This window comes from Gobio gobio (genome assembly GCF_949357685.1).
Source record: "Gobio gobio genome assembly, chromosome: 4".
Classification (NCBI taxonomy): Eukaryota; Metazoa; Chordata; class Actinopteri; order Cypriniformes; family Gobionidae; genus Gobio; species Gobio gobio.
This window is the reverse complement of record NC_137100.1, coordinates 27733428-27759303: the sequence shown is the minus strand read 5'-3', so window position 1 is coordinate 27759303 and position 25876 is coordinate 27733428. Positions and strand designations below refer to the sequence as shown.

The 25876-nt window shown below is 39.2% G+C and overlaps 2 protein-coding genes across 3 annotated transcripts in view; one reads left to right on the top strand and one right to left on the bottom strand.

Annotated features, from left to right (window-relative positions):
* Positions 1 to 11995, top strand: part of rasa1a (RAS p21 protein activator (GTPase activating protein) 1a) — an 86932-nt gene extending 74937 nt beyond the window's left edge. Inside the window, exons 20-26 of one of the 2 annotated variants that reach the window (XM_079815046.1) lie at positions 863 to 949; positions 1035 to 1102; positions 4505 to 4593; positions 4716 to 4793; positions 4905 to 5039; positions 8132 to 8211; positions 10245 to 11995. In XM_079815046.1, the coding sequence (XP_079671172.1) occupies positions 863 to 949; positions 1035 to 1102; positions 4505 to 4593; positions 4716 to 4793; positions 4905 to 5039; positions 8132 to 8211; positions 10245 to 10293 (586 nt within the window). In that variant the 3' untranslated portion in view covers positions 10294 to 11995. Of the gene's footprint in view, positions 1 to 862; positions 950 to 1034; positions 1103 to 4504; positions 4594 to 4715; positions 4794 to 4904; positions 5040 to 8131; positions 8843 to 10244 lie in introns of those variants that run through there. The other variant, XM_079815047.1, reaches the window with a different exon arrangement.
* On the bottom strand, positions 9035 to 23417 carry ccnh (cyclin H). The gene is made up of 10 exons (XM_079815048.1): positions 23202 to 23417; positions 22845 to 22973; positions 22565 to 22687; positions 22386 to 22459; positions 22100 to 22310; positions 18970 to 19133; positions 18813 to 18883; positions 11866 to 11968; positions 9803 to 9866; positions 9035 to 9728 (listed from the first exon to the last, which is right to left on the bottom strand). The coding sequence occupies exons 2-10, from the start codon at positions 22959 to 22961 to the stop codon at positions 9696 to 9698; spliced, it is 960 nt and encodes a 319-aa protein (XP_079671174.1). The 5' UTR covers positions 22962 to 22973; positions 23202 to 23417; the 3' UTR covers positions 9035 to 9695.
* Positions 23418 to 25876: the final 2459 nt, after the last annotated feature.

Sequence of the window (25876 nt, the reverse complement as noted above, 5' to 3'; positions counted from 1 at the left end):
GGCTTATATTTTCAACCTTTTTTGTCTTTCGGACAAAAATAGAAAATGATATTTTCGGCATCCGATAATTTGGTGCATCCTTATTTTTTTATTTTATTTTTATTTTTTGGTAAATATTGGATTTTTATAGGTTAAGATTAGATATTTAATTGATAGATTTTGATAGATTTTTTTAATTTATTTTTTTATGTTTTGAAAGAAGTCTCTTAGGCTGCATTTATTTTTTCAAAAATACAATAATATATTATATTTTATAAACAGTAATGTTGTAAAATATTGTCACAATTTTAAATAACTGCAACAAATTTACCTGCAACATTTAACTGCAAAGTTTTAGAAATTCTTTCTAACAAAAATTAAAAAAAATCATAAATGTAACTATTTGTAATGTATTTTTTATTAAATTGTAATGCAATTTGAATGTGATCTACATATACTGTTGGATAAAATAAGACAATAATAATAAATAAATAATACTGCAATATATTGTTAGTGCTTTTACAATGATTTTAAGATAAAGAACAATATAGTTGATTCCATTTGTCCAGTTAACGTCTAAAAAGGACTTAATACTTGATTAATAATAATAATTGCAATCCTCTTATTTTCAGAATATCAAGTTTTGATTGTTAGACAAAATACTAAAACTTTTTAACATTTGCTTTTTATTGGTCATCAGCCATAACACATCAGCTTATCATATTGGCCAGAGTTTTTATATCAGTGCATCCCTACTAAAATCCCTAGGGTATTATCATCCTGTCCATGTAGTGCTACATTGATTTTTATTTTTAATTTTGTTACGGTACAATGCTGTTTTTACAGTCTTAGTATTCATAGCTTCTGTTTCCTCCCTTTCAAGGACCCTGAGGTACATTTATGGCTGTCTTCAGAAGTCTGTGCAGCAGAAATGGTCTACCAACACTACAATGAGGACCAGAGTTGTGAGGTAGCAAGCTGTCAAGCTACATTTACGCATGTTTACAGAGGAACATCTTGCAAAGTGCCAAAATGTGTTTGTCTCTGTCCCCCAGTGGTTTCGTTTTCCTGAGGCTCATCTGCCCTGCCATTCTCAACCCCAGAATGTTCAACATCATCGCTGGTGAGTGCACAGCTTGCATCACATGCTCCTTTTTCCAGATGGAACACATTTAGGTCAAGTACCCACTCCGATATTTCAGTCTGCACCTGTTAGAGCTTCAGATAGAAGAGCACTTAACGGTCCAAATGTGTAAACACATAAACATGTCATAGTGACAGTTGACAGGCTATTTCATATTTTTATAGGAAAGTGGATGTATTGCACTTTTTTTTTTTTAAATGCATTTGTTAACAAAGGGTTCTTCCTAACAAAAATGTAAGATCATAACAAAAATATAACTATTTCAATTGTAATGCACTTTGAATGAAATGTACATACACTTTTGGCTAAAATATGACAAGGCAAAAATAACACTGTAATATATTGCATGATTTTCAAAGATAAAGAACAATCTAGAAACAATATAGTTGATTTAGTTGACTTCTAAAAAGAACCTAATACTTGATCATACTAATTATAAGCCTCTTATTTTAGGACATGAAGTATAGGATTTATGTCTATAGGCTGCATTTATGCAACATCACATGATTTGCAGCTGTTCTATTGTGCTGAATATCAACACTGTTTATAAAGGCCAAAGTATACTTCACAATAGAACAGCTGCAAATCATGTGATGTTGCATAAATGCAAGTGCCGTCAAGATTAATCTCTGGTGTCATACACTTGGCAGCGAGAGCCCGCACACACGCTGTTCTGATTGGCTGTGGTTTTTGATTGATTTGGTCACATCTCGTAGTCGCGTTGCGTCTGGTGTGGACAGACAAATTGCTTGAGGCTGGAATCTTATCGCATCGCGTCTAGTTAGGACACGGTGTTACGCTGCATCCGAAATTAGTTCAAATAGTTCCCTACTATAGTATGCAAAAAACAGTATGTCAACAGAGTAGTGTGTCCGAATTCACACAGTAGTGATAAAACAGTAGGTGAGAAGTCTCCAGATGACCTACTACTTCCAGCCAGATTGAAGTGCACATAAGTAAACTTTACTATCCCATGAGGCCACAGGGGAGGATTTATGGCAGTGAAGCGACCATAGACCGTAAAAAAATATGGACGACGCGACTTCATTGACTTCCGCTGACCAAAGTTGAAGCTTTCATAGGCCCGCTCACGGCGCTGACATCTTGGGACCGAGTCTGCGCAGTAGCGATCTCGGGACCAGAGTTGCGCAGTAGAGAACAGGAAGTAGAGGCGCGATTATCAAAAGCCCGCCCACACTCTCGCAGATGCAGAACAATTCATTATGTTGGTGTGAAATAAACAGTTATGGAAGTGTAGAAATTAAAGCTAAAGCTCCAATCTCCTCCCAAAAATCCAGAAAAAAGTCAGTTAGTGCCTCAGTGACAAGTTCAAGTTTCAAAAGTTCACAAGTTTCAGAGAAGCCGTCAATCTCAGCTGTCAATCATGACGTCACACCCCTCGTTTTTATAGCATCAAATAACTCACTAAAACTAAACTTATTTAAAAAACGAACACTTGAAATGAAATTATTGTAATAAAAACTGCCTAAAATGACAGAAACCATCTTTAGGAAACAATTATTTGAAGTGTAATTAAATTGTTTAGTGTGTCTCGCGCCCATTCTAATACATGGAGAGGCGGGGTTTAGGAGCTATACTGGGACCGGCCACCGGGGGGCGATCGAGGCGTGAAAGCTTCAATTTCTGACTGAAGCACTACAGGCTTGGAAGCGATGCAACTGACGCTGATAGGTCACGTGACAGTAACAACATGGCTGATGGAGTACGTCCAAATTTTATTCATACCAGAGAATGTCTAATGGCGAGAAGTTTCACTCTCACTGAACTTCCGGCTTCTGAACTGGTTGCAGTTCCTCTCTGATTCCATATGAGGGCGCTCACAGGACGAGTGCAGAATGAATGGAGGTCTATGGCGCTATACCAATAAAAATCCACTTTTCTCAGGATATAATTTTTTATCTAGTAATTTGAATGTTGTATTCGAAAGGAAATGCAAATAAATTACACATTGCTGGGTGTTAGATTTTTTAGAGTCACTTATTTGCTTTAAAAAGTCTTTTAAAGTGTCAATGACGTCATACACATGTACGACCAGAGATACTGCTTAACGGCAATCCTTCAGTCGCTCTGGTGCTTTCGCGCTCTGCACTTTCTTTTCTCTCGAGGCATCGACAACACAGCTGACACAGGTAACTCACGTGCTAGAAGAGTTTTTGTTTTGTTTGTTTCTGGTCCTGCTTCAGATGACACGATGCCATCAAGCGGGATCTCTGGTCGTAATCAGTCCTTCACTGACCAATCAGCGTTCATTAGCAGAATGCTAGCGTGTTATGGACAACAACAACTCAACCTGTAAGAAATCAAAAGGACATAAGTACTCGTTCATTCAACTTTCGACCTAAAACCCATGTTGAACTTGCAAAATCTACAATCATTTCTGAGATTTCTCAACGGCAATCGGGTGAAAGAGACAAATTTAGCCGTCAAGCCCCATTGACTTCCATTCATTTTGCACTCATGGCGATCGCCCCCAGTGGAACTCTGGTGGTACTACAACCAAAATTCTGTACAACAGGGCTTAATAGGGAGTGGGCAGGCTCTCCGTAGACGGGCTCTGATTCATACTACCTACATTCACATTATATAGAACATACTTTTTTAACGGTCGCAAAGTACAAATTCAAATGTAGTACCTACTCAGACTAGCCTGACAAGCCAGACCCACATCAAGATGTTGGGTCTGGAAACTCACCATTGACAGGGCTCAATCCGAGGGGCGGGATAAACAGTTGTCTTTCAAATTCCCTCTGCACGCAATTGGATAGCGCCATGAGCGCCACAACCAACCAAAGAAGAAGGTGAAGCCGAGCTATTGTTAGTTGATAAACTTTCGCCGTATCCGGTAGGCAACACTTTGAACATCTTCTTTTCTTAAGAATGACTTCAGTGCCGTTCTTTGTTCTTTTCTCAAAGAAAAGCTTAACTCCAAGTCTTCCAGAGTCGCGGCCAAAGCCGATTCAAAAGACCGCTGTTCGTCAGCTTCTATGTTTACGAGTAGCACGCGGAACCTCCGCAACTCCATGACGTGCCGTCATTATGTTAAACCCGCCCACCGACTCTACACACGCTGTGATTGGCCTGACCAGAGTTTGGTTTTTCCAGCTCTCATGTCTACCGAGTTTCTAGACTATACTCGCGGCAAAATACATTTTCTGCCGCTAGGGTCCGTCTAGATTTCTAGGCTATACTCAAGACAGTAAGCAATTTTGAATGCAGCGCAAGTCTTTTTTGGTCAAAGACTAGGTCTTTTTTTTTTTTTTTTTCAAAATTGACAATAGTGTAAAAAATAAAATTAACATTGGTAATACAGCTAGTTTATTATAATACTAACAATGATGAAAATGTGTCTTGTATTTGCAGACCCTCCCTCCTCCACAGCAGGTCGAACGCTCACCCTGGTAGCAAAGTCTGTGCAGAACTTGGCCAACCTGGTGGAATTTGGTGCTAAGGTGTTTTGATTTTCACGCTGTGTTAGAAAATGAGTTACCCTGAATAAACATCAACGAGTCTGTGAATACTAATGTTACAGCAGTGGCATATCAACGTTTGTTGTGATGCGTTTGTGTTGCAGGAGCCCTACATGGAGGGGGTGAACCCTTTCATCAAGAACAACAAACAAAGGATGATCATGTTTCTGGATGAGCTGGGGGTAAACTGCCCTGTATCCATTTTTAAAGCAGCATGGGTTGCCTGCGGCTCAGTTTATGAGCTCTGTGTGAAGTAGCTTTCCTATAACATTCTCTCTGTGCTGTCTCTCCAGAATGTTCCTGATCTTCCGGAATCTACCGAGCACTTTAGGACTGATTTGTCCCGTGACCTTGCTGCCCTGCATGAGATCTGTGCTATTCATTCTGATGAACTCCGCACCCTCAGCAACGAGAGAGGAGCACAGCAGGTATGTGTCTCTTATCATGATGCATGATGGTAAGAAATGTATAAAACATAATGCACAGTCAGCTGGTCATTGTCCCTGACATGAATGTATAGACTGACTTTACGTTATCATGCTTATTACACAACTACTTGTCAAATAGTAGCTGAAATTATTTTATTTCATTAGAAGAAAAGGGCTGTTTTGAGAAACGTGAAACTAGCACAGCTATGGAGAAAATAGGTTACCAGTGAAAACCTTCAAAGACGGTATATAGTTTAGCGGTCATTACACAAACATTGGACCGACTGTTAAACATATTCTGTTGGACTGTGATTTTTATGATACTGCTGGAAAACGGCTTTATTCAGAAACATGTTTACATGGAATATTTCAGAATGTATCACCATATTTCAGAATGTATCACCTGAATGTATTTTGGATTTTCTATCTTACATCTAGTTGAAATGTTTTATATAATCATTTAAATTTTATGGATTGTGACCTTGAGTTTGCCATGTAAATAGCCCTGATGCTAACATGCCGTTAAAAATGTAATAAATAAACAAACAAACATTTGACCACAGAATGTATTGATTGGCCAGTCAAAATCAAGTATTCCAAAGAGCCATGTGACAATACTGTACCTTCAATTCACAAAATCAGCATAATATTATATATAACATAATATTTTATAATAATAAAAATCTCTAAAAATCTTTTTTTGTAATAATTAAACTGCGTCATCAAAGTTGATATTGTGGCTTTTATAAATGGTAGGACACATTGCTATGTGTCAAACATTTTTTATTTTATTTTATTTTACAAAATCAATCTCAAATGGTGTTATGAGTTTTTTGATCAGCGAATTTCTGAGTTTTGTCCGTTGTTAGAACGGCCCCATCTGAGGCCCTAAGTGCATCGCATTAAGTTTTTATCAACATGCATGTTTTAAAGTTTATTGTAGCTATGTGGCCATTCAGTTTTTTTCTGTCATCCAAAATCTTATTTTATAAAAAGATGAAGTGTGCTACACACAGGCTATTTAAACCATATTGGCTATGACTCGACTACAAATGCTAGACTAAGACACTCTTCTCCACTCCCGAAATAAATATAACATTAGACTTTATATATAATGTTTCTTGAGTAAAGAAAATTCTCAACTTATTCAAATAACCAGTTCTTTATTTACTCTTGCATTGCAAACAAGCAGAGACGGTCCAAACTGCATGTGGCACTTCATTCATGATAGAGACTTTTACTGACAGTTTGAGGAGTCAAGTCACACACTTTTTTTACTACTTTTCATTGGTTAGATATTATATATATATATATATAAATAATACAAAAATGTGTAATTAAAATATTGAATTACATGTTATGATTCCAGACGTTTTTAAGGCCCCGTTCACACCGCAAGTCTTAATGCTCAATTCTGATTTGTTGCTCAGATCCGATTTTTTTGTTTGACTGTTCACATTACCTTTTAAAATGTGGCCTATATCTGATTCCAGTGTGAACTGTTTGAGGTTTCAAACTAACCCGCATGCGCAAAAGAACAATAACAATGACATCAGACCCAGCACGCTGTTGCACTAAAGTTCGGGAGGTTATGGAGGAAGCAAGCATTTTCGCTTTTATTTCAAAATGTTTGTGTAATGGAAGCCGTAACATTAATGAGCAGGTGCTGAAGAGGACAAGAACGAAGAGAAAGAGAGCAAAATTGGTTATTTTGGCCTTTTGCAGGTTTAACGGCTGACAGCTGGGTTTATCGCCCATAACACGGCTAATCTCGTTATAAAATGGGCAGGTGATGCGACCACGACCGCTTTGGTTGTTAGAATCATTTGCTTCTTTAAATTAACCTTTAAGACTCTTTACCTTCCTTTGGCACTGAAGCCACGTTCTTCTGTGTCCCCGTTCTTTCATTTCGTGTGCTATTTTTTTAAAAAACGGAGCGATTACGGTAGGATCCTTCTAGTTTAGCTTGAATTGAAGTATCTCCCCATATACTAATTAGGGCTAACACCTCACTCTCCCTCCAGTGACTCGCTCCATCGCTGTTCTCCATATCTAGTCAAGTTTTTAATGTTACTGTCTGTGTCTGTTGTGTCTAGGGCTAACTCGCCGGCGCATAATTGTGACAAATGTCGACGTAGATTGACTTAAAAGTCGCATCAAATCCGCCTTGGTTGTTCACACTGCGGCCGCATTGAAAAAAATCAGATCTGGGTCTGATTCAGGACCACATATGTATGTGGTCTGAATCTGATTTGAAAAAATCAGATCTGGGCAAGATTTGAGTGTTCACACTACCTCTGAAGAAGTCTGACCTGGTCACTTGACCCCAAAAAAATCTGATTTGGGCCACTTTTGCCTGCAGTGTGAACGGGGCCTAAGAGATGAATGTTCTTCAACATTATTTTAATACATTTTATGATTTTTATAGTCTTTCATGATATACTGAATAAGAAAATATTTCTCAATTCAAATATTTTCACAATTTCAACCCAATAAAATATTTTAGAGCTTGGCATACCTAGAAAATTGGGTTACACTTTATTTTAAGGTGTCATTGTTACAGTGTAATTATATATTTAAGTACTCATTAATATTAATTAACTACATGTACTTACTATAGGGTTAGGGTAGGATTAGGATTTGGTTGAGGGTTAGTTGCATGTAGTTATGCATAATTTACTGTTATTACTATGGCAAGTACATGTAACAATGACACTGTAAAATAAAGTGTTACCAAAAATTTGTATTCATTTAAAAAAAAAAAAAAAATGCAAGTCATCTTGAGGCTCCCTTGGAAGTTTACGAGGTCCCCTGGTTGAGAATCATATATGTGGTGCAAGTCAACTTTGAAAAACGCATCCCATGATCCCGGTGTTCTTTTCAGTTCCGTTGTGCTCAGTCTAGCCATTTCTATCATTGAAGCTCGATGAGTCTGACATGCCACCCACTATGTGCAAAATACTGTTGTTGCCACCAGAGAATCAGAAAATGACTGTCACCATCACAAGAAGTCGTAACAACAAGTCTTCGCTGTGACATTTTTAGCCCAGCAGGTGAAGATTATAATGCCCGTTGTCTCTTTTTCTTCACAGCACGTTCTGAAAAAGCTGCTGGCCATCACTGAGCTCCTCCAGCAGAAACAGGTGCACTATGCCATGTCCAACAGCAACAGGTAGTTCCACCTCGGTCATTTTGTCTGTCAGTTTGTCTCCGTCTTCCTGGAGTAGCCAATGGGACCCCAGCATGCTCCACCCTCATCCCCATGTCAGCTCCCACCCTCCCCATATCTTCCATCATCCCTTTGCCTTGCGCCTCATTGTCTGTGCCACGAGAACTATGCAAACCACAGCAGCAAAACAAAACGGCTGGACTCCTGGAGTCTGACACCAATGACTTTATAATCACACGCCCAAATCGTTCGGTTTGACTGCTCGCAGTATATTGGGTACATATTAACAGATGGGTCGACCAACCAGTGACTCATTAAGTCTACAGAAAATTGTTTTTGAATACATGTTGCCAAAGTGTATCTCTTCATCTGCTTGATCTGAAACTGAACTGACACAAGGCTGCGACGATTCTTCTCTATAACTGGATTACGAGCTAAAATGATTTTTATACTGTAATTTGTTACTGATTTACATGGCTATGAATATGCAAAATGTGCTCAGACTAGTGTTCTTTGTCCTTTTCCCTGTTCTGTTTAGTTTGAATTGTGCTGTAGACTGGATTTTGTTTTTTTCTTTTTATCATCCTCAGAGAGTATGATTTTTATATCAGAACAATAAATTCTCTTGCTGGAATCATGAGTATATAATTTGAGGTAACCTGATTTGTTTTCCATATTGTACTTGTTTGATTGGTTCAGTCTTCCCTGAGACTAATTCAAAGCCAGACACGTTCTCAGGAGAAACGTTCAAGGTAAAAAAAAAAAAATGTTTACATCAGTAAAATTTACAATAGTAAAGATTGTATCAGGAATGCATGCACTTATTAAACATGTTTTATAAAGTACTGACTGGCTTATGTCTCAGATCAGCTCGTGAATACAGCTTTTGAAAATAAGACCGCTGTTGTGCTGGAAAAATATTCTAGTGTTTGTCTTCGTTTTCAGTTCTTGATTTTAAATAAAGAACCATTATTATGGTTATCGACAGCATTTGTGACATGTCATTTGAATTTGAACACAGAACACCCATTTTCTTTAAGACGACTGTCACTGTAATAAGTGTACTGTAAGAGATTAATATATTTAAAAGCTAAGACTGTTGTTGCAAGCATCATTTCTCCAGTCTTCGGTGACACATGACCCTTCAGAAATCATATTAATATGCTGATTTGTGCTGCTTAATATGTTTGTAGAAACCATTAAACATTTTTTCAGTATTCTTTGATTAATAGAAAGTTCAGACAAATGGCACTTATTTGAAAGATTTGCAGGTAACAACATAAAAGATTAATTGCATCCTTTCTGAATAAAAGTATTTCTTAAAAATATATTTTATTTCCACAGACTTGCATGACATTTTCCTGAAATATTTACAATTAAGTTTCAAATGCGTCCTCTCTCAATGACGGCGAGTGTCAAATGGAATCACTCAAGCGGTTCATAAAATGACTGTCGAGGATTTTGCCGATTTAAAAACGATTTCATCATCACAATGCATCCAAATCCTCATCAGTCCATTCCTGCAAAACAGAAAATCCATAAGCTTCAAGCGGCAGCCAGAAGATGTGCATTTGAGGAACAAATCTAAACTTACTTCCTCAGCAACCATCTGCCTTTTCACAACGTGATCGTCATCTTCATATCCATGCTTTCTTTTCCTGAAGGACGTGGACAGAGGAAAGCATCAGAACCATACACTTATCATCTGAAGACTGCATTCATTTAGTGACTGTTTTTGACGACTCGCTCTCACACACACATCCGAGCATGCAAACTAGTGCATCACTGTAGCTCATAACTGTGTAGTTATAGATCATACATGGTTTCTGTCTGTGCCAATTTGTCGTTTTACTGTAGCCTCAACATAGGCATTTAAAAACTATTGTGAATAAGAAGAAACAGAGCTGAGAAACAAGCTGATCCATTGCATGTAGGCCTTCTGAACGAGCTTGGAATTTCTTATGGCTCACTATAAATCACTCAAGACTTACATAATCCTGAAAGGTCACTATGCCCATTTTGTCTTTATTTTGCAGAACTGAATGTACCTTTATGGCTGTAGCCACCACTATCCAGATCCTCTGAAAGAAAGGATTGGTAGCAAAGACAGCAAGACTTGTTCTCAACAGATGCAAAGGAAGAAGGTGGATGCGCGAACCAAGTTTTGCTCTGACTCTAGATAGGCAACATACTGCCAATCTCAATCTCTCAAACCAACCGATTCAAAACTTGAACTCACAGATAAGCAATCAAAATAGATGGTTAGAGGTTATGTCTGTCGAAAATTAGATCTTGGATTTTCCAAGACTGAAAATCATGAACACTCCAAGAGTATAACCAAAATTGAGTGCGAATCGGAAATGCTCGTCGACTCAACCCCTCTTGGAGACTTCTGCAAAATAAACGTGGATCTTGGGACTTGGATTCATACCACTGGTCTAACCGACGGGAGCCGCCGACACGCTGGACTGGTATCTGTAGCAGGCAAGAACTTCGGCACTGCATTGCTCTTGACCATCAGGGAAGCAAGATGCACTTATGGTGCAAGCCTTAAAAACCGTCTCTACACTCAAATTCTACCATACAACCTCTTCCTGTTTTCGACTGCGGTTTCAGGTGCAGGTAGGCTTAGATCCTAAAGATAGCAACTGATCCCTTATCTTACCTTCTGAACCGCTTCGCTTGACAAGATGCTGCATCCTGGCTTTTATCTTCAAACCGCAAGATCAGTGAGGCCGGTTCAATTTTGGAGGATAGATTACACAAGGTTGGTGCATGTGTCCACTTTTAATAATCTGCCCCCCTGTTTTTCGAAGCAACAGCAACAAACTCCAGCTCAAATTTATTTTATAGCTTTTCCCCAGAACGGGCCGAATGGATTATGGGCTTCCTGGTTCATTTCACATCATTAAAGAAAGACCTATTGACTATCAACTTTATTTTATTATATCAGCCTGTTCGTGTTTATCAGACTTGCTTGAGGAGTTAATTTGGCAGTTTCTTGATGTGTATTATTATTCCCTGAATTATGTAAAACTGCAAAACTTATCTAGATGATTCTACAATGTCTTTTTGTTGAACAGGTAGTTGCATTGTCCTGTACTCGCCAAGACCCTTACAAAGAAAGTACTGAGGTGGTACCATTGTACAGTGGTGATATCTGATGCTAATTCCATGGCACTCTGACATACATCATTGTAATGAAAGATCCCCATGGTACAAAAACTGGATTAAGCATTGTACTGTGTCCTACTCTGATACATTTATGTTATTATAAGGTGTATATTCACTACCACTGACTTGAAACAGCAGTTTATACTCGTTTCCTGTTTTCATCTACAGCTGATGTAGGGGATTCCCTACAGTACATTTAGCTGCATTTTATGACCCAGCAAATCTATGAAAAGCATGACGCAGATTTACCTTTTTTTTTATTCTTTTTTTTTTTTTTGTATTTCAGGTAGCTCATGTATTTTTATTTTTCTATTTTATATTCCAAAAAAAAAAAAAAACTTTTGCATCTTAGATACAAAACACCAAGTGACTAACCTGGCTGAATAAAACTCTTAGTATGATTAGTTTGGTGTGCTTTTTAAACTGACTGATCTGTTTAAGGTCTAAGTACTGTGTCATTTTATTTTTCCCACAAATACTCACAAGTTTGTAGCGAATTCAGCATGAATCCTTTCCAGTTTCTGTTTGCAGGCATCAACTTCCTCAGCTTTGGGAAACTCGTACGCTTTAACAAGACTTGTCATTCCTATAATAAAACAGACAAAATATTAAAAGTACAGCTGAGTACCTTATATCCTTAAATGTACCAATAACAAAGGATTGATAATCCAAAGATTACCCTTACAGGCACACAATAACAAGACAAGCTTCAAGCAAAAAAGTAACTGGTTTGTCCAAGATGAAAGTTTCAATTTGTTTGCAACACAACAGGCGAATCAAACCATCTAATGTATGATATACACTAACATTCAAAGGTTTGGGGTTGGTACAATTTTTTGTATGTTTTTGAAAGTAGTCTCGCTCACCAATTACAATGTAGTAAATTCCTTTGAAGGGCAAAGCTGGATTTTCAGCATCATTACAGTCTTCAGTGTCACATGATCTTTCAGAAATCATTCTAATATGCTGAGCTGATTTGGTGCTCAAGAAATATTTCTTATTATTAATATTGAAAACAGTTCTGCTGCTTAATATGTTAATACAAGTAGTATTTTTGAGTGCTAGTGTTGTGTGCATTAAAGGTGCTTTGTGTGGCAAAGGACCTGATCTGGACCTGATCTACACACGCTGCTGCTCCACAGACAACACTTTAGTTACTCCACTGCACACCTCAGATCACCTTCTCATCACTCTTAACCTCATACTGACTCCAGACACAACACACACTCCTCCGCAGATCACCTTTCGGCGTAATCTACGCTCGCTCTCTCCCTCCCGTCTATCCACTATGGTTTCATCCTCACTCCCTCCACCTGCTCAGTTCTCAGCACTAGACACTCACAGTGCTACTGACACTCTTTGCTCCACTCGAACATCTTGCTTAGACAACCTCTGTCCCCTTTCATCCAGGCCAGCCCGCACCACCCCCTCTGCCCTTTGGCTGTCCGATGTTCTTCGTGAACATCGCTCTGGACTCCGGGCGGCAGAGAGGAAGTGGCGCAAAACTAAAAACGCTACTGATCTAACCCTGTATCAGTCTCTTCTCGCTTCTTTCTCTACTAATGTCTCCACTGCTAAAACTACATACTACCACAACAAAATCAACAACTGCTCCAACTCTCGTGCACTTTTCAAAACATTCTCCTCGCTCCTTTGTCCTCCTCCCCCCCCTCCTTCGTCAAACCTTACAGCTGATGACTTTGCATCATTCTTTACAAACAAGACCTCTTCCATCAGCAGCCAATTCTCCACACCACAAACCGACACACACATCTCAACGACCATCACACCCACGCTTCCCTCTGCTCTCTGAAGGAGATGTCTCCAAACTCATCCTTTCCAATCATCCCACTACATGTCCGCTTGACCCTATCCCCACTCACCTCCTTCAGGCCATTTCTTCTTCTGTTACTCCTGCACTCACTCACATTGTCAACACCTCTCTTCACACCGGGACTTTCCCCACAGCATTTAAGCTGGCTCGGGTAACCCCACTGCTTAAAAAACCCTCTCTAAACCCAGCACTTTTAGAAAACTACAGACCGGTATCCCTTCTACCTTTCATTGCAAAGACACTTGAGCGGGCTGTGTTTAATCAGCTCTCTACGTTTCTTGAACAGAACAATCTCCAGGACATCAACCAATCCGGTTTCAAAAGCGGCCACTCAACTGAAACTGCCCTGCTCTCAGTTACGGAGGCACTGCGACATGCAAGAGCAGCTTCCAAATCCACAGTACTTATCTTACTGGATTTGTCTGCTGCTTTTGACACAGTGAACCACCGGATCCTCCTGGCAACTCTCATGAAGATGGGCATCTCAGGAACCGCTCTCCAGTGGTTCAAGTCTTAACTCTCAGGTAGGTCCTTCAGGGTGTCATGGAGAGGTGAAGTGTCTAAGTCACATCATCTAGCTACTGGAGTTCCCCAGGGCTCAGTGCTTGGACCACTTCTCTTCTCCATCTACATGTCATCATTGGAATCGGTCATTCAGAAACATGGCTTTTCCTATCACTGCTATGCCGACGACACTCAACTCTACTTCTCATTTCAACCTGATGATCCATCGGTTGGTGTTCGTATCGCTGCCTGCCTAACAGACATTTCAGCCTGGATGCCTCAACTCAACCTTGCAAAGACAGAACTGCTTGTGGTCTCAGCCAACCCAGCACTTCACCCCAATCTCTCCATTCAGCTAGGTTCATCAACCATAACTCCGTCCAGGACAGCCAGGAACCTTGGGGTTGTGATTGATGATCAGCTAAAATTCACTGACCACATCACTGCAACAACCCGGTCCTGCAGATTTGCACTATTCAACATTAGGAAGGTTAGACCCTTCCTATCAGATCATGCCACACAACTACTGGTCCAAGCTCTCGTTCTCTCCAGACTGGACTACTGTAATGCTCTTCTTGCGGGCCTTCCGGCATGCACTACCAAATAGGGATGGGCGATATCTTATCGTTTGCGATATACCGGTAAAAATTCTCCCCACGATAAGAATTTGTCTTCCCGCGATAATAACGATAAAGCCTAGTTGATAGCGCGACCCATCCGCACCGTGCCACCGCTGGCCGTCTCTTGATGCCCTAAGCGTTATTACTTTATGATGGCCGCGGTGGCTGCGTTCGTCAATTTGTATAGCTGAACGGGGGTTGGAGAGAGAATTTTCTTGTGGTGCCCCCCACAGCACTCGGTGTCCATTGCGCGGCGGCACTGAATCCGCATCTCACGTGCAGAGCGAAAACAACTAGAAGCTGCGGAAGAGTTCATAGCTAAACGAGGGGCACCTGTCTGAACCTGTACATACAGATGTATTTTCACTCGCTGAGCACTTGGACTGAGCGCTTAAGAGATTCGCTCTGTCTCAATCGATCGGCAAAGCACACTATTTCAGTTCAACTCAATGAATGCGCAGTGTATTTGACGCACATTAAACACTAGTGTGAGGCGCGCGACTGAGAGCGCTCAGTGTTTCACACACACTCAAAGAGAGAGCGAGAGAGTCTTATACCACACAGAATTGACGTGCTACATGTAAACAATATCCTTTTTTGTATTTTCCTGTAAAATAATGGCGTTTATTTGGAATTGTTCAGCCTTTCATGAACAGGAAGAAACGAATGCACCGACGGGGATCTCATTGGCTGGCGCGCACCTATTACGGTGCCTGTTTTGATTTCAGCAAATCAGTAAGAATGAGCGCTGACAACGTGATTAATATTCATGAACCCAGAAGCTCATTAATCCTTAGTGCAGTTTATTTTTATTAGTAGAAGAATTCGTGGTATTATCTTATCAACTCAAATTACTGAAGTTCTATCATTATTTTCAACTTTTTTGTAATCTGAAGACATTTTTGGGATAATTACTTTTGCTGTTTCTGCTATTTTTACCACTGTTTGCACCATGAGTGTATGAATGAATACAGAATCAGTTTACATGTAAAACTTGTCATTGATTTGAATTATTATTGTTTGTATTGTGTGATGTTTTTTAGCACAGTTGGACTATTTAAACATTACCTGCACTTTTACAGAAGACAATTATATCTGCAACTTTTCCATTTCTGAAAAGGCTGGTGTGGAATTTTACATAAAAAAAATAATTAATTAAATATATATATAATATATAATAATATATAATTTTTTTATGTATTATAGGAGCCTATTTGATGACATGTACGTTTTACTTTAGATCATTGTTTGTTTTTCTGAAACTCGCAAGAATGCATGCAGCTTTCACTTGTATCCAAAAACATGGGGAATGATACTACATTTATCGTCATTGATATCGTTATCGCAATAAATACTAGAAAATATCGGGATAAATTTTTAAGTCCATATCGCCCATCCCTACTACCAAACCCTTGCAACTGATCCAGAATGCAGCGGCAAGGTTGGTCTTTGGTGAGCCGAAGAGAGCACACGTCACGCCTCTCCTCATCAGTCTGCACTGGCTACCAATAGCCGCTCGCATTAAATTCAAGGCACTGGTGCTCGCCTTCAAAACATCCACTGGCTCTGCACCAATATACCTAAACTCGCTCATTCAGACTTACACACCCTCCAGGAACTTGCATTCTGCCAGTGAACAACGCCTTGTGGTGCCATACCAAAAAGGCATGAAATCGCTGTCACGGACCTTTTCCTGGACCGTTCCCACCTGGTGGAATGACCTGCCTATCTCAATTCGTGCGGCCGAGTCTGTAGCCATTTTCAAAAAACGTCAAAAGACACATCTTTTCCAGCAACACCTGACCAATCGAGAATAGCACTTATCATTCTATTCATTGTCTGTCTGTCTAATTTATTAAAAAAAAATTATTTTTTTTTTTAAAAATTTCTGTTCTGTGCTAGACTAACTGAGACTTGTTACAGCACTTGCATATTGCTGATATTGTTGCCCTTCGACTGCTCTAGCTGCTTTTATTGCCCTCATTTGTAAGTCGCTTTGGATAAAAGCGTCTGCTAAATGACTAAATGTAAATGTAAATGTTGTGTAAGTTTTTTCACTTTACTAAAGCATAAAAATACCATAATATGTTTGCAGATATTTAGGAAACATGCTAAATTCACCTACTTGTTTCTCAGAAAAACAATGCTACAGTCAGTTATTCTACTTTGAAATGTGCATTGCATTCCAACACGGAACGTCTGTTTTTGTTTAGGTCTGTGGATTGACACCACAGGTTGGCAGTTGGCGGAAAACACAGTGTATTGCAGCCATGGAAGCCAGCAAACAAACTGGGTCAGAGATCGCAGATTCTACCCGACCTAAAAAGCCTCGGCATCCATCTAAAACTCTATATGAACGAGAGCATATAAAAACGTGGATAAATCAACTTGCAGTGTGGTTTTCATTGAGTGCGTTTACATGCACGTTCTTAAGCCGATTATGCTTAATAAGCCGACAGCGAACATGGTCATGTAAACGCGGTAACCCGTTTTCTTTTATCAGAGTAAGGTCATAAACGGCTTCGGCATAAACCGGTCGGAACAGGTCGTTTTTTGCCTCTTATCCTGATTTTGCGCGGCATGTAAACGCATTAACCTGCTTTCTGATGGCTTATTGAAGTGCACATGTGTGATAGGTGACAGAAACGCATACTTAGAGCAGATTTAAACACATCTAGACAGAGCGAGCGTTTGCATGAAAGAAAGAAGGAAATATGTCACAAACGCAGACTCTTTTGAGACCCAGAAAATTGTAAAAATGTGTTCTCATCTCTCATCTGTAACTGCACGAGAGAGTAATAAATGAGCCGTAAGTTTCCTGCTGACACGTTGTAAAGTTTATTTAACATCACAACTGACATAACATATGGAATACTCAAGAGTCAGATACGGAAATTATTATTTTTGACGTCACTACAAGGAAATAATCAGATTTATTAATAAAGTAATGTAACCGCGGTTTACTTGCGCTGTCAGTTTACTGGTTTGCATGTAAACGGGGAAAACGGGTTATTTCAATAAGCTGATATTTGTGAGTTATCAGCTTACTGGTGTGCATGTAAACGTGCTCATTGTCAATTGTGCTCACGTAAGCGTCGAGTTTGAGGAGGGGTGGGGTAAACAACGATCAACGATAAACAACATCTCCAATATTTTGAATTTGGACTGCAGTACCTATTTCGACCACTAGTTGTGGGAATCCTACATGCCGCACCTTTAAAGGGTAACTAAACCCCTGCTCAGAGCTTAACTCCACCCACTGGCAAATTTTGAAAAATGCTGGAAAAGTGGGCAGAGCCCAGCGGAGACAGAGGGGACGAACCGAGGACGGGGCTGAGCGGAGGGTGTGCACCTGAGACCCGCAGTAACGGGTTGATTGACAGCTGTCTGACTCGCGAGTCGCAAAGATGGAGAATGACTGGAGTGACGCCAGCTTTGCAACAGAGCGGTCATTTCTCCTACCTTCACCTGAATTGGAGGAGGGTGAATTGTCTGTAGACACAGACCCAGAGCCTTATCAATGCGAGCCGCTGCTCAAACTGCGTTAACTCCCGATGCCGATGATGCTAGTGAAACAGCAGAGCTGTTCAGACCTAAAAGCCTATTATAAACAGATTTCCTCAAATAAGTTAGACTATATACGCCAGCACGTTACAGTATTGCTGTTCGTTACCGCATCCGCGGCAACCACTTGTGTGTCAGGGTTTGAAAGCGCGTCTCATGTATGAAAATTATCTGTACACATGACAGGCGGCAATAATATCGCAAGAAAAGCCTGACGTGTACTGACAACTGCATTATTTAACCGTATTTTCTTCATTACAATGTTAAAGCAAGTGTCAAGTCAGTTTCATTCATAAAGTTTCCACTTCATGTAACATGACAGTTCATACGGGAGTGAAGCCGCTCTCATGTGATTCGGAAAAACATTTCTGAGGGCGTGGTGAGCTCGTGCTAGGGGCGCGGATAGTGAGTCGTTGGAAGTACCATCCTTCGTCACGATGTACCACAACGTCCAATAGGAAAATTCAACTGCAGTAGCCACCGTTCAACCTTAAGAGGGCAGCACTTTGGTGGTTTTACACCATATTTTATAGAATTAAAACACTTTATACTCAAATGTCAAAACATTTACTCGAATCAATGAACAGCATTAATAAAGCCCCAGTATTACAGATCATTAACTAAAAAAAGTTGGTTTAGGGTTTAGTTACCCTTTAAGTCCACATAGGGTTACAGCATGGAAGGCTTTGAATGGGTCTTTTATAGTCTATAATATTTTCAAAATGCCATTTCATAGCAAAATGGATCTTAAAGACATAAACCTTTGATTAATTTTCAGCCCACTGTTTTTCAGATTTACCAGCTGAATGCGTGTTATGAAGGACCTGTTATAAAGATTTTGCAGGAGTGTTATGCACCTCCTATCTAGTGACATTTTAACAGTAAAACAAAAAAGGACAAATACTTACGTCTCATTGACTCGTACATCTTGGAGAGGGTCTCTTTATCCTCTTTAAGCCCCATGCATTCGGTCAAATATCTGTAAATGTCAACAACAACAAAAAACTTTTTAATATCCAGCCATCTCGAGTGTTAGAATCTCTGAACGCTGAAGGAGAAACCTACGCCTCAATCTTCAGGCCAGCACGTGCCGCACTGTTGAGGATGGCGGTGAGGGCGATCTGAGACGGAGAGAAGAGGAGTCCGGCGTCTGTCATTGCTGCTCTGTTGAGAAAGTCTTCGGCACTTTTTCTCAGCATCTCTGGGTTCTCTAACAATGGGTATCTGGTCTGAGAATGCAGAAACCATGCACTCAGACTCACTTAAATGATCTGTTTAGCAACTTTTAAAAATGAAGTGACTAATCTCTGCCTCACTGGCGCCGTTTGAGCAGCTCAACATAATCAGTGTTGGGGAAGCTACTCTGAACCTGTAACTTGACAAGCTACTCATAAACTAAAAGTAGTTAAAGGCAGGATAAGCTATTTCGGAGCAGCTAGCAATAGCAAGCTAGCTTTAAAAGCATGAGATCCCACACTCCCTTCAGAGTGTCTCCAAAGCCACGCCTCCTTCAAAACACATGAACACAGAGCAGAGTTTGCAAAGCATCACGAGACAAGAAAAGTTAAAAAACCTAATGTCTCTTTTTCCTTATGACTGCTGTCTGTTTACGTGCTGATGACATGTGATGTCTGCGCAAGCAGGGAGCGCGGAGGTATAGAAATATATATTGACAGGCAGGAAGGACATTGTATCATGATCGCAATGATTGGACAAACATTTTTTTGTCCTGAGACTTCCACAGAAGATATATGTATATGTTTTAATATTTGCACCACTTCTATTATTGAGTTTCAACCAGTATAACAAAAAGTGTTTATAAAACACATTGCCAACCCTACCTTTAAAGCTACACTGTGTGATATTTTCCCCCATCTAGCGGTTAAAAGGTATATGACCATCCAGTGAATTTTAGTTTCAGTTCTTCTCAATTCCGATTTCGTTTCAACTCCTACGGTGGCCGATTTAGTCCAAGATTAACATGGCTTCCAGTTCGACCTCGTCCACATTCGACACGGTGCCTGTGGGATATTCTGTGCGCAGTGGGATGGTTGGAACTCAACTGGCCTAATTATTCGGCTAGAAAGAACTGCAGCTAATCCAGAGTGAACTTTGATGATAGTAATGTTTATTCAGTCATCCAATTGCAAGGCATAAACAGGTTTGCGTGGATATGTACATAAATGTGGTTTCTGTGAGAGAACAAATAAGGATGGTAAATATACACAGTTAAGAACTGTATAATTATACTTATAAGTTACATTTGTATAATGTAACCGTAAACCAGAGCTTATTGTACCATATATAGGCGCTAAATGCAGCTGCATTAAAAGGAGCGGAGCTGCTGCTGCTAACAAGCGGTGTCCGGTTACAAAAGTGTGCGCCGCTTTAACGTTAGCACTGCAGTCAGTGCGCTCTGTATAACAATTGTTAATATGCCGATCAGACCTGATACATATTTCCATCAACATACATTACAAGCAAATATTTTCTAAAAACGAATAAACATTGTTGATAACAAAATAACTGAATGATTATTCAAATAGGTGAGCATTACGCTATTGTATGTTGACACAAAAATACTTCTGAGGTGACATCAACTGAATTACGCGATGACACACTCTGAAACACATCTAACGTTACAATGACAATAACTATTATTACTTACGGAGTTATTAACGCACAGAAATACCACACAAGGAAAAACAGACTTTTGAGGAATAAACAAGCCAGGAAAACTCCGTATAACTCTGTTACTGGAGCTGCTGAGATGAAAACTCTCTGCACATGCACCAGACAAGTCTGAACAAGTTGACGCGCACATGCGCGAGGCAGAGAATTTTGTACAGTGCCATCGAGTGAAACGCAAAAGGCGAAGCTTGAATTTACGGGTATGTCCCTCTTTGGCTAATGTACTTTCAAGATGGAGGGGCAACATGGCGACTACCGTTAGATCCCATTACCTTATGTATTTTCAATGGCATATTATAAACTTACGAGAATACTTTATTACTTGAAAGAAGTAAATATACATTAATGAGCACATATATTTTTCAAAGAACTAAGTGTTTTTAGCTAAGAATAGACTAAAAAAGTTACACAGTGTAGCTTTAAGATACAAATCAAGCTACCCTTCTGAAAAAGTAGTTAGCTACACTACAAGTTCCTATCAAAAAGTAGCTAGCTACATTTAAACTACTTTTTTTACAATGACATTGTATATTACAAATAACTAAATACACAATTTTAGTTTGTGGTCTAAAGGCCTGTACACACCGGGACGAATATCGCACGCGCTTATCGCCAGCGTTTTTCGTGACGTTTTTCGGCGCGTCTTGAGTGTTCACACCCAAGCGATTTCCACTGGCGATGCGCCGAGTGAACGTGCACATTCAGTAGATGCGCTCCCGGTACACAAGGTGGTGCTGCGGCACTTACGCTTCTGACACTCGCTTCTCACACAGAAAAAGAAGAGGAGAGACAGTATTTACGTGCTTGCCAAAACCACAGATATATTATGTCTATGGCAAAACCATTCACACACTTTTTGCTAACTGGCAAGCAGCATTAGCAGCCCATCTTCTTCTTTGTCTACTTACTACTTCTTCTTCGTATCAATGTGTGCTCGGCAAGACCGATTTTGTGCTTGAGCGCCACCCAGTCGTGTTTTACTGTCACTTCAGCAGCTCCAGGCACGTGAACAAAAGCGCTGATCTCATTGGTCGGCCAGTTTTTAACGCGCCGCGTCAAAATAAAAAAACGAACCCGAGGCGTTTTTTTAAAAATGACGCTTTTACGCTTGGCGTTTTACGCGTCGGTGTGAACACTCACATTGGCGCCCATTGTTTAGTCACGAGGCGTTAATCGTCGGCGATAAACGCGCGCGAAAATCGTCCCGGTGTGAACAGGCCTTAATAAGACGACGACACTGTGCTGCTTCAATGCATTGTAGGTTTGTCAAAACGCAAAACGGAATGTAGCTTTTGCTCACGTGCTAAGCCTTGCTGGAAAAAGTAGTTAGCTACTGGGAAAAGCTACACTGTTTTAAAAACAAATTAGCTATTCTCAAGCTACTGAAAAAAGGTAGTTGAGTTAGCAGTAGTTTGCTACTCCCCAACACTGGACATAATAACATTGCCTCAGCCAATGGCGTGCGTTTGGAGTGGGACTGTCTGCAACCAGGCTTTAAGCTCACCTTCAGGTCAATGAGAAAACCCTCCATCGGCCGATACGGATTGTGAATAACCAGATGAAAATTGAGCTGCTGAATAAGAAGCAGCTCATACTCCAGAATCTGTTCTAGAGCCCTCTCCTGCCCCGCTGTGCTTTCCTGAAGGTTCCCCACAAACTGAGTGCTGGACACATTAAACTCATCCACTTTACAGGAGAGATATGCACACGTCAACCTGCAAAGATAAGGCGTGAAGGTAAAAAAAAGATATATATACAAAAAAAACGTATTTAACTGTCGGTATGCTTACATTATTGTCCGAGGGTGATACTCCATTAAAGAGTTGTTCAAATAGAATCTTCGAAAATACATACAGGCTGTTCCCTGAAAAACATACACTGTTTAAAAAAAATAAAAATAATACAAAAAGCCTGAATAACAGAACTAGATGATCCCATCTTTAACTGATATACAACTGATATTGATTACCACAACAGATTTAGGCATCACAGGCTTGAACATGGCACAGAAGTCCATCAATCTCTTCTCATAGTGTTTGAAAAGCACTTTCTCTTCCCGTCCATCAAGAAACATGGATTCATTTATTCCAGGCTGAAAAACAGATGAAGATTGGTAACTGATTGGTTTACGGTGCATTGTGGCGGGATATAAATCCCATAATGCAATCAACAATATATAATATATATATATATAATTTGTAGGCTTGCATGTAAAAAGAATTCATGAAGAACTACAAATTGTGACTTACCTTACCACTGGATCGGGCTTTTGAACAGTACTTCTGATTAGCTTCTACTCTTAATTTATCTAAACTTTCCTCTTTATCATAAATCCAGAATTTCTTCTGTGAGCTGTTGTGATACATGTTGAATACAAGCTGTGGGTGGAACAATACAACAATGATTACACACTCACACAAAAATACGTTGTTTGACATCCTGCAGCTCTCTTGCATAAGCACAGTAGGTTGCAGACAAGTATGCATTGCATGCATGCACATATAAATCTATGAATCTACTAATTTCTAGGATTAAATTAATGCAACGTTACTGTATTTCCGAGTTTGTTAACTAGAGCGGTATTTTTCATATCTCATTAAACTTACCCCTCTTGGGCACACGGTGATGTTCCGCCTGTGTATTAAATCAAGGATGGCTGTACAAATACCAAACGGTTGTAAACGATTTGGCTACAGATCTTTGTTTCAACCGAGAATTCAACACATGCGTGTTTTCAAACATCGCGAGAACGCGTCGCGTGCGATTCACGCCACTTTAGGCGCCTTTGGATGATGTCGATTGTGTTCCTCACTCACGAGTCTGTTTCATTTCAGAGAGTCGGTTCTTTCAAACAGTTTGTTTCAAAGAACCGGGTCAAACAAACAATTCAGCAATTATTTAACTTCATTCCCTTAGCCTATCTCACCCTCTAAAATGACCACCAATTAAAGTCATTTATAAACACATACTTTAGTTTTATGGTGATTATATATTAACAGGGGTTAATAACACATACTTTAGGTTTATTGTGATTAACAAGGATAACACAGTTTTATTGTGATTATATTAACAAGGATAACACAGTTTTATTGTGATTATATATTAACAAGGGTGTTTATTTAAATCATAGGTCTTCAATGACTTGTTAAGAAAGGATTAATGGATTTAACAAATGAATTGGGGCATACAATTAAAATAAACGCTGAATGTTTTGTATTGATTCGTCATGATGATTCGTCCTGTAAAGAGCACATTCAGGGCTTTTCAGAGATACCCTTTTATTTAGGTTTCACCAGGACAACAACTTCTCCTTGGTCTTTAAAAATGCCTGAATGACTTTCTGTTACAAAACAGGGCAATGGTTTCATACATCCTCTATAGAGGACTCCGGGACTTAAAGCATGTTTTTGTGAGACACAACAAGTGTATATGGAAATAAATTACATGTCAGTGTTTCTGAAATATTAGATATTATGAAAATGTTGCCAACTATTACACCCATTCTTACACTACTTTTTTCATTACAAGTTGCTCTAAGAATACATTAATATGCAAATTAGATCAAGTGTATAGATTGCATTGAATGGGAAAATATGGCCCTTTTACCCACATATTGCATAAAGTAAAATGGTATATCAATTAATTACGTTATATCTTTCATATCTTTACCTATATTGAGAATCATCTTTAAACAAAGTTTGGTTAAAAAAAAAATACTGAAACCTGAAAAATGCTTGGTGCATGAAAAAACAACCCATGTCATTTCATGTCTTTTTTATTTTTACACAACAGAGTCCTGGGGCTTATACCATGAAGCCGGTTTAGCTGGCTAGCCAGATATGTTTAAGCTTATATTGTGCCAATCCTGGGTTTTAGGTATACATTAAAGTGGTTTGGCTTTTAGCAGTGTTCATCTCCATAGTAACTTACGCTTCATGGCTAACCTGGTCCAGGACAGGTTATGTTCTGGATAAGACATCTCAAACTGAAATTAGACCAATCAGCTGTGAGCAAAGTGACACACCTCTGATGCAGTGAAGTCACTTCCCCTGTTTCTACTCCAAATTAAAGGTCACTACATAGCAAATGGTTTTTAAAGACTAAAGTGTCTGGCTTTTAACAATGCTTATTTATTATAATAATAATTTTGAATGACTTAGATATCATTTAAGTAATTATTATACCCTTAATCAATTGCACATGTATAATTTTAGTTAATCAATCATTAATAGGCACATAGTTAAAATTAATATAAATAGCCGATATAAAGGTCATACAAATAAGCTTTAAAATCTATAAATAAAGCTATACAAATGACTACATGTGAGTTAAATGTTCAATTCTCTCTATATATCAACTAAACTAACTTCACAACTTTTACTTGCACTGACTAAGTAAGATTTTTTGTCCACTTTCATAGACAGCTCTTTTCTTCTTCCTGAGTAAATTTGTTTAAATTTTTAATATTTTCAATCATGTAATATTCTGAAAAAGAGAGAAATCAATTTCGCTGCTTCTCTCACGAGAAGTAGATGTCAGTTTCATTGATCCACATCGTGTGACTGGCTGTTCACTACTGATGTCACAGCTAAAATCCTAAACTCAGGATCAAAGCCTGAGTTGACAGAGAAAGCTGATGATCAGCATCATGGGACCAACAAAGCCTGAATAGATTGGTTTGGTTTTGTCAACTTGAAACTAATCCTGTAACCCTGAGTTTGTTAAACTACCATCATGGTACAGGCCCCTGGTGTCCACCTGAGGACAAAGCATAACATATGACTAAATCATAATCTTTCAACAAAAAAAAAATCAATGTGTTTCTTATGCAATAAACAATGTAACGTCATTAAAAAAATACTAAATTCAAAAGACTTTGTTTTCCTGGGTCTTAGGAGATTATCTCACCCTCTAAAATGATGAATTCAAGTAAATTATAAACGCATACTTTAGTTGTATAGTGGTTATATATTAACATGGGTGTTTATTCAAATCTAGGTCCTTAATGACATACGTTGTTAAGAAAGGAATGGATAACAAATGAATTGGGACACATATTTACAATTAACGCTGAATAATTCGTATTTGTGTTAATAAACTGTCATACAATCTCGTCATAAACACATTCCCATTATGTTTTATTATTTGTAAAATGCTTGTTTTCCCCTCCTCAATGCTCGTGTCGATTCAGTGCGATTCGTGAACGAATCATTCTGACCGAATCGGTTCAACTGATTCGATGAAAATAAGAATCGTCTCGAGAGTCCGAATCTCCATCGCT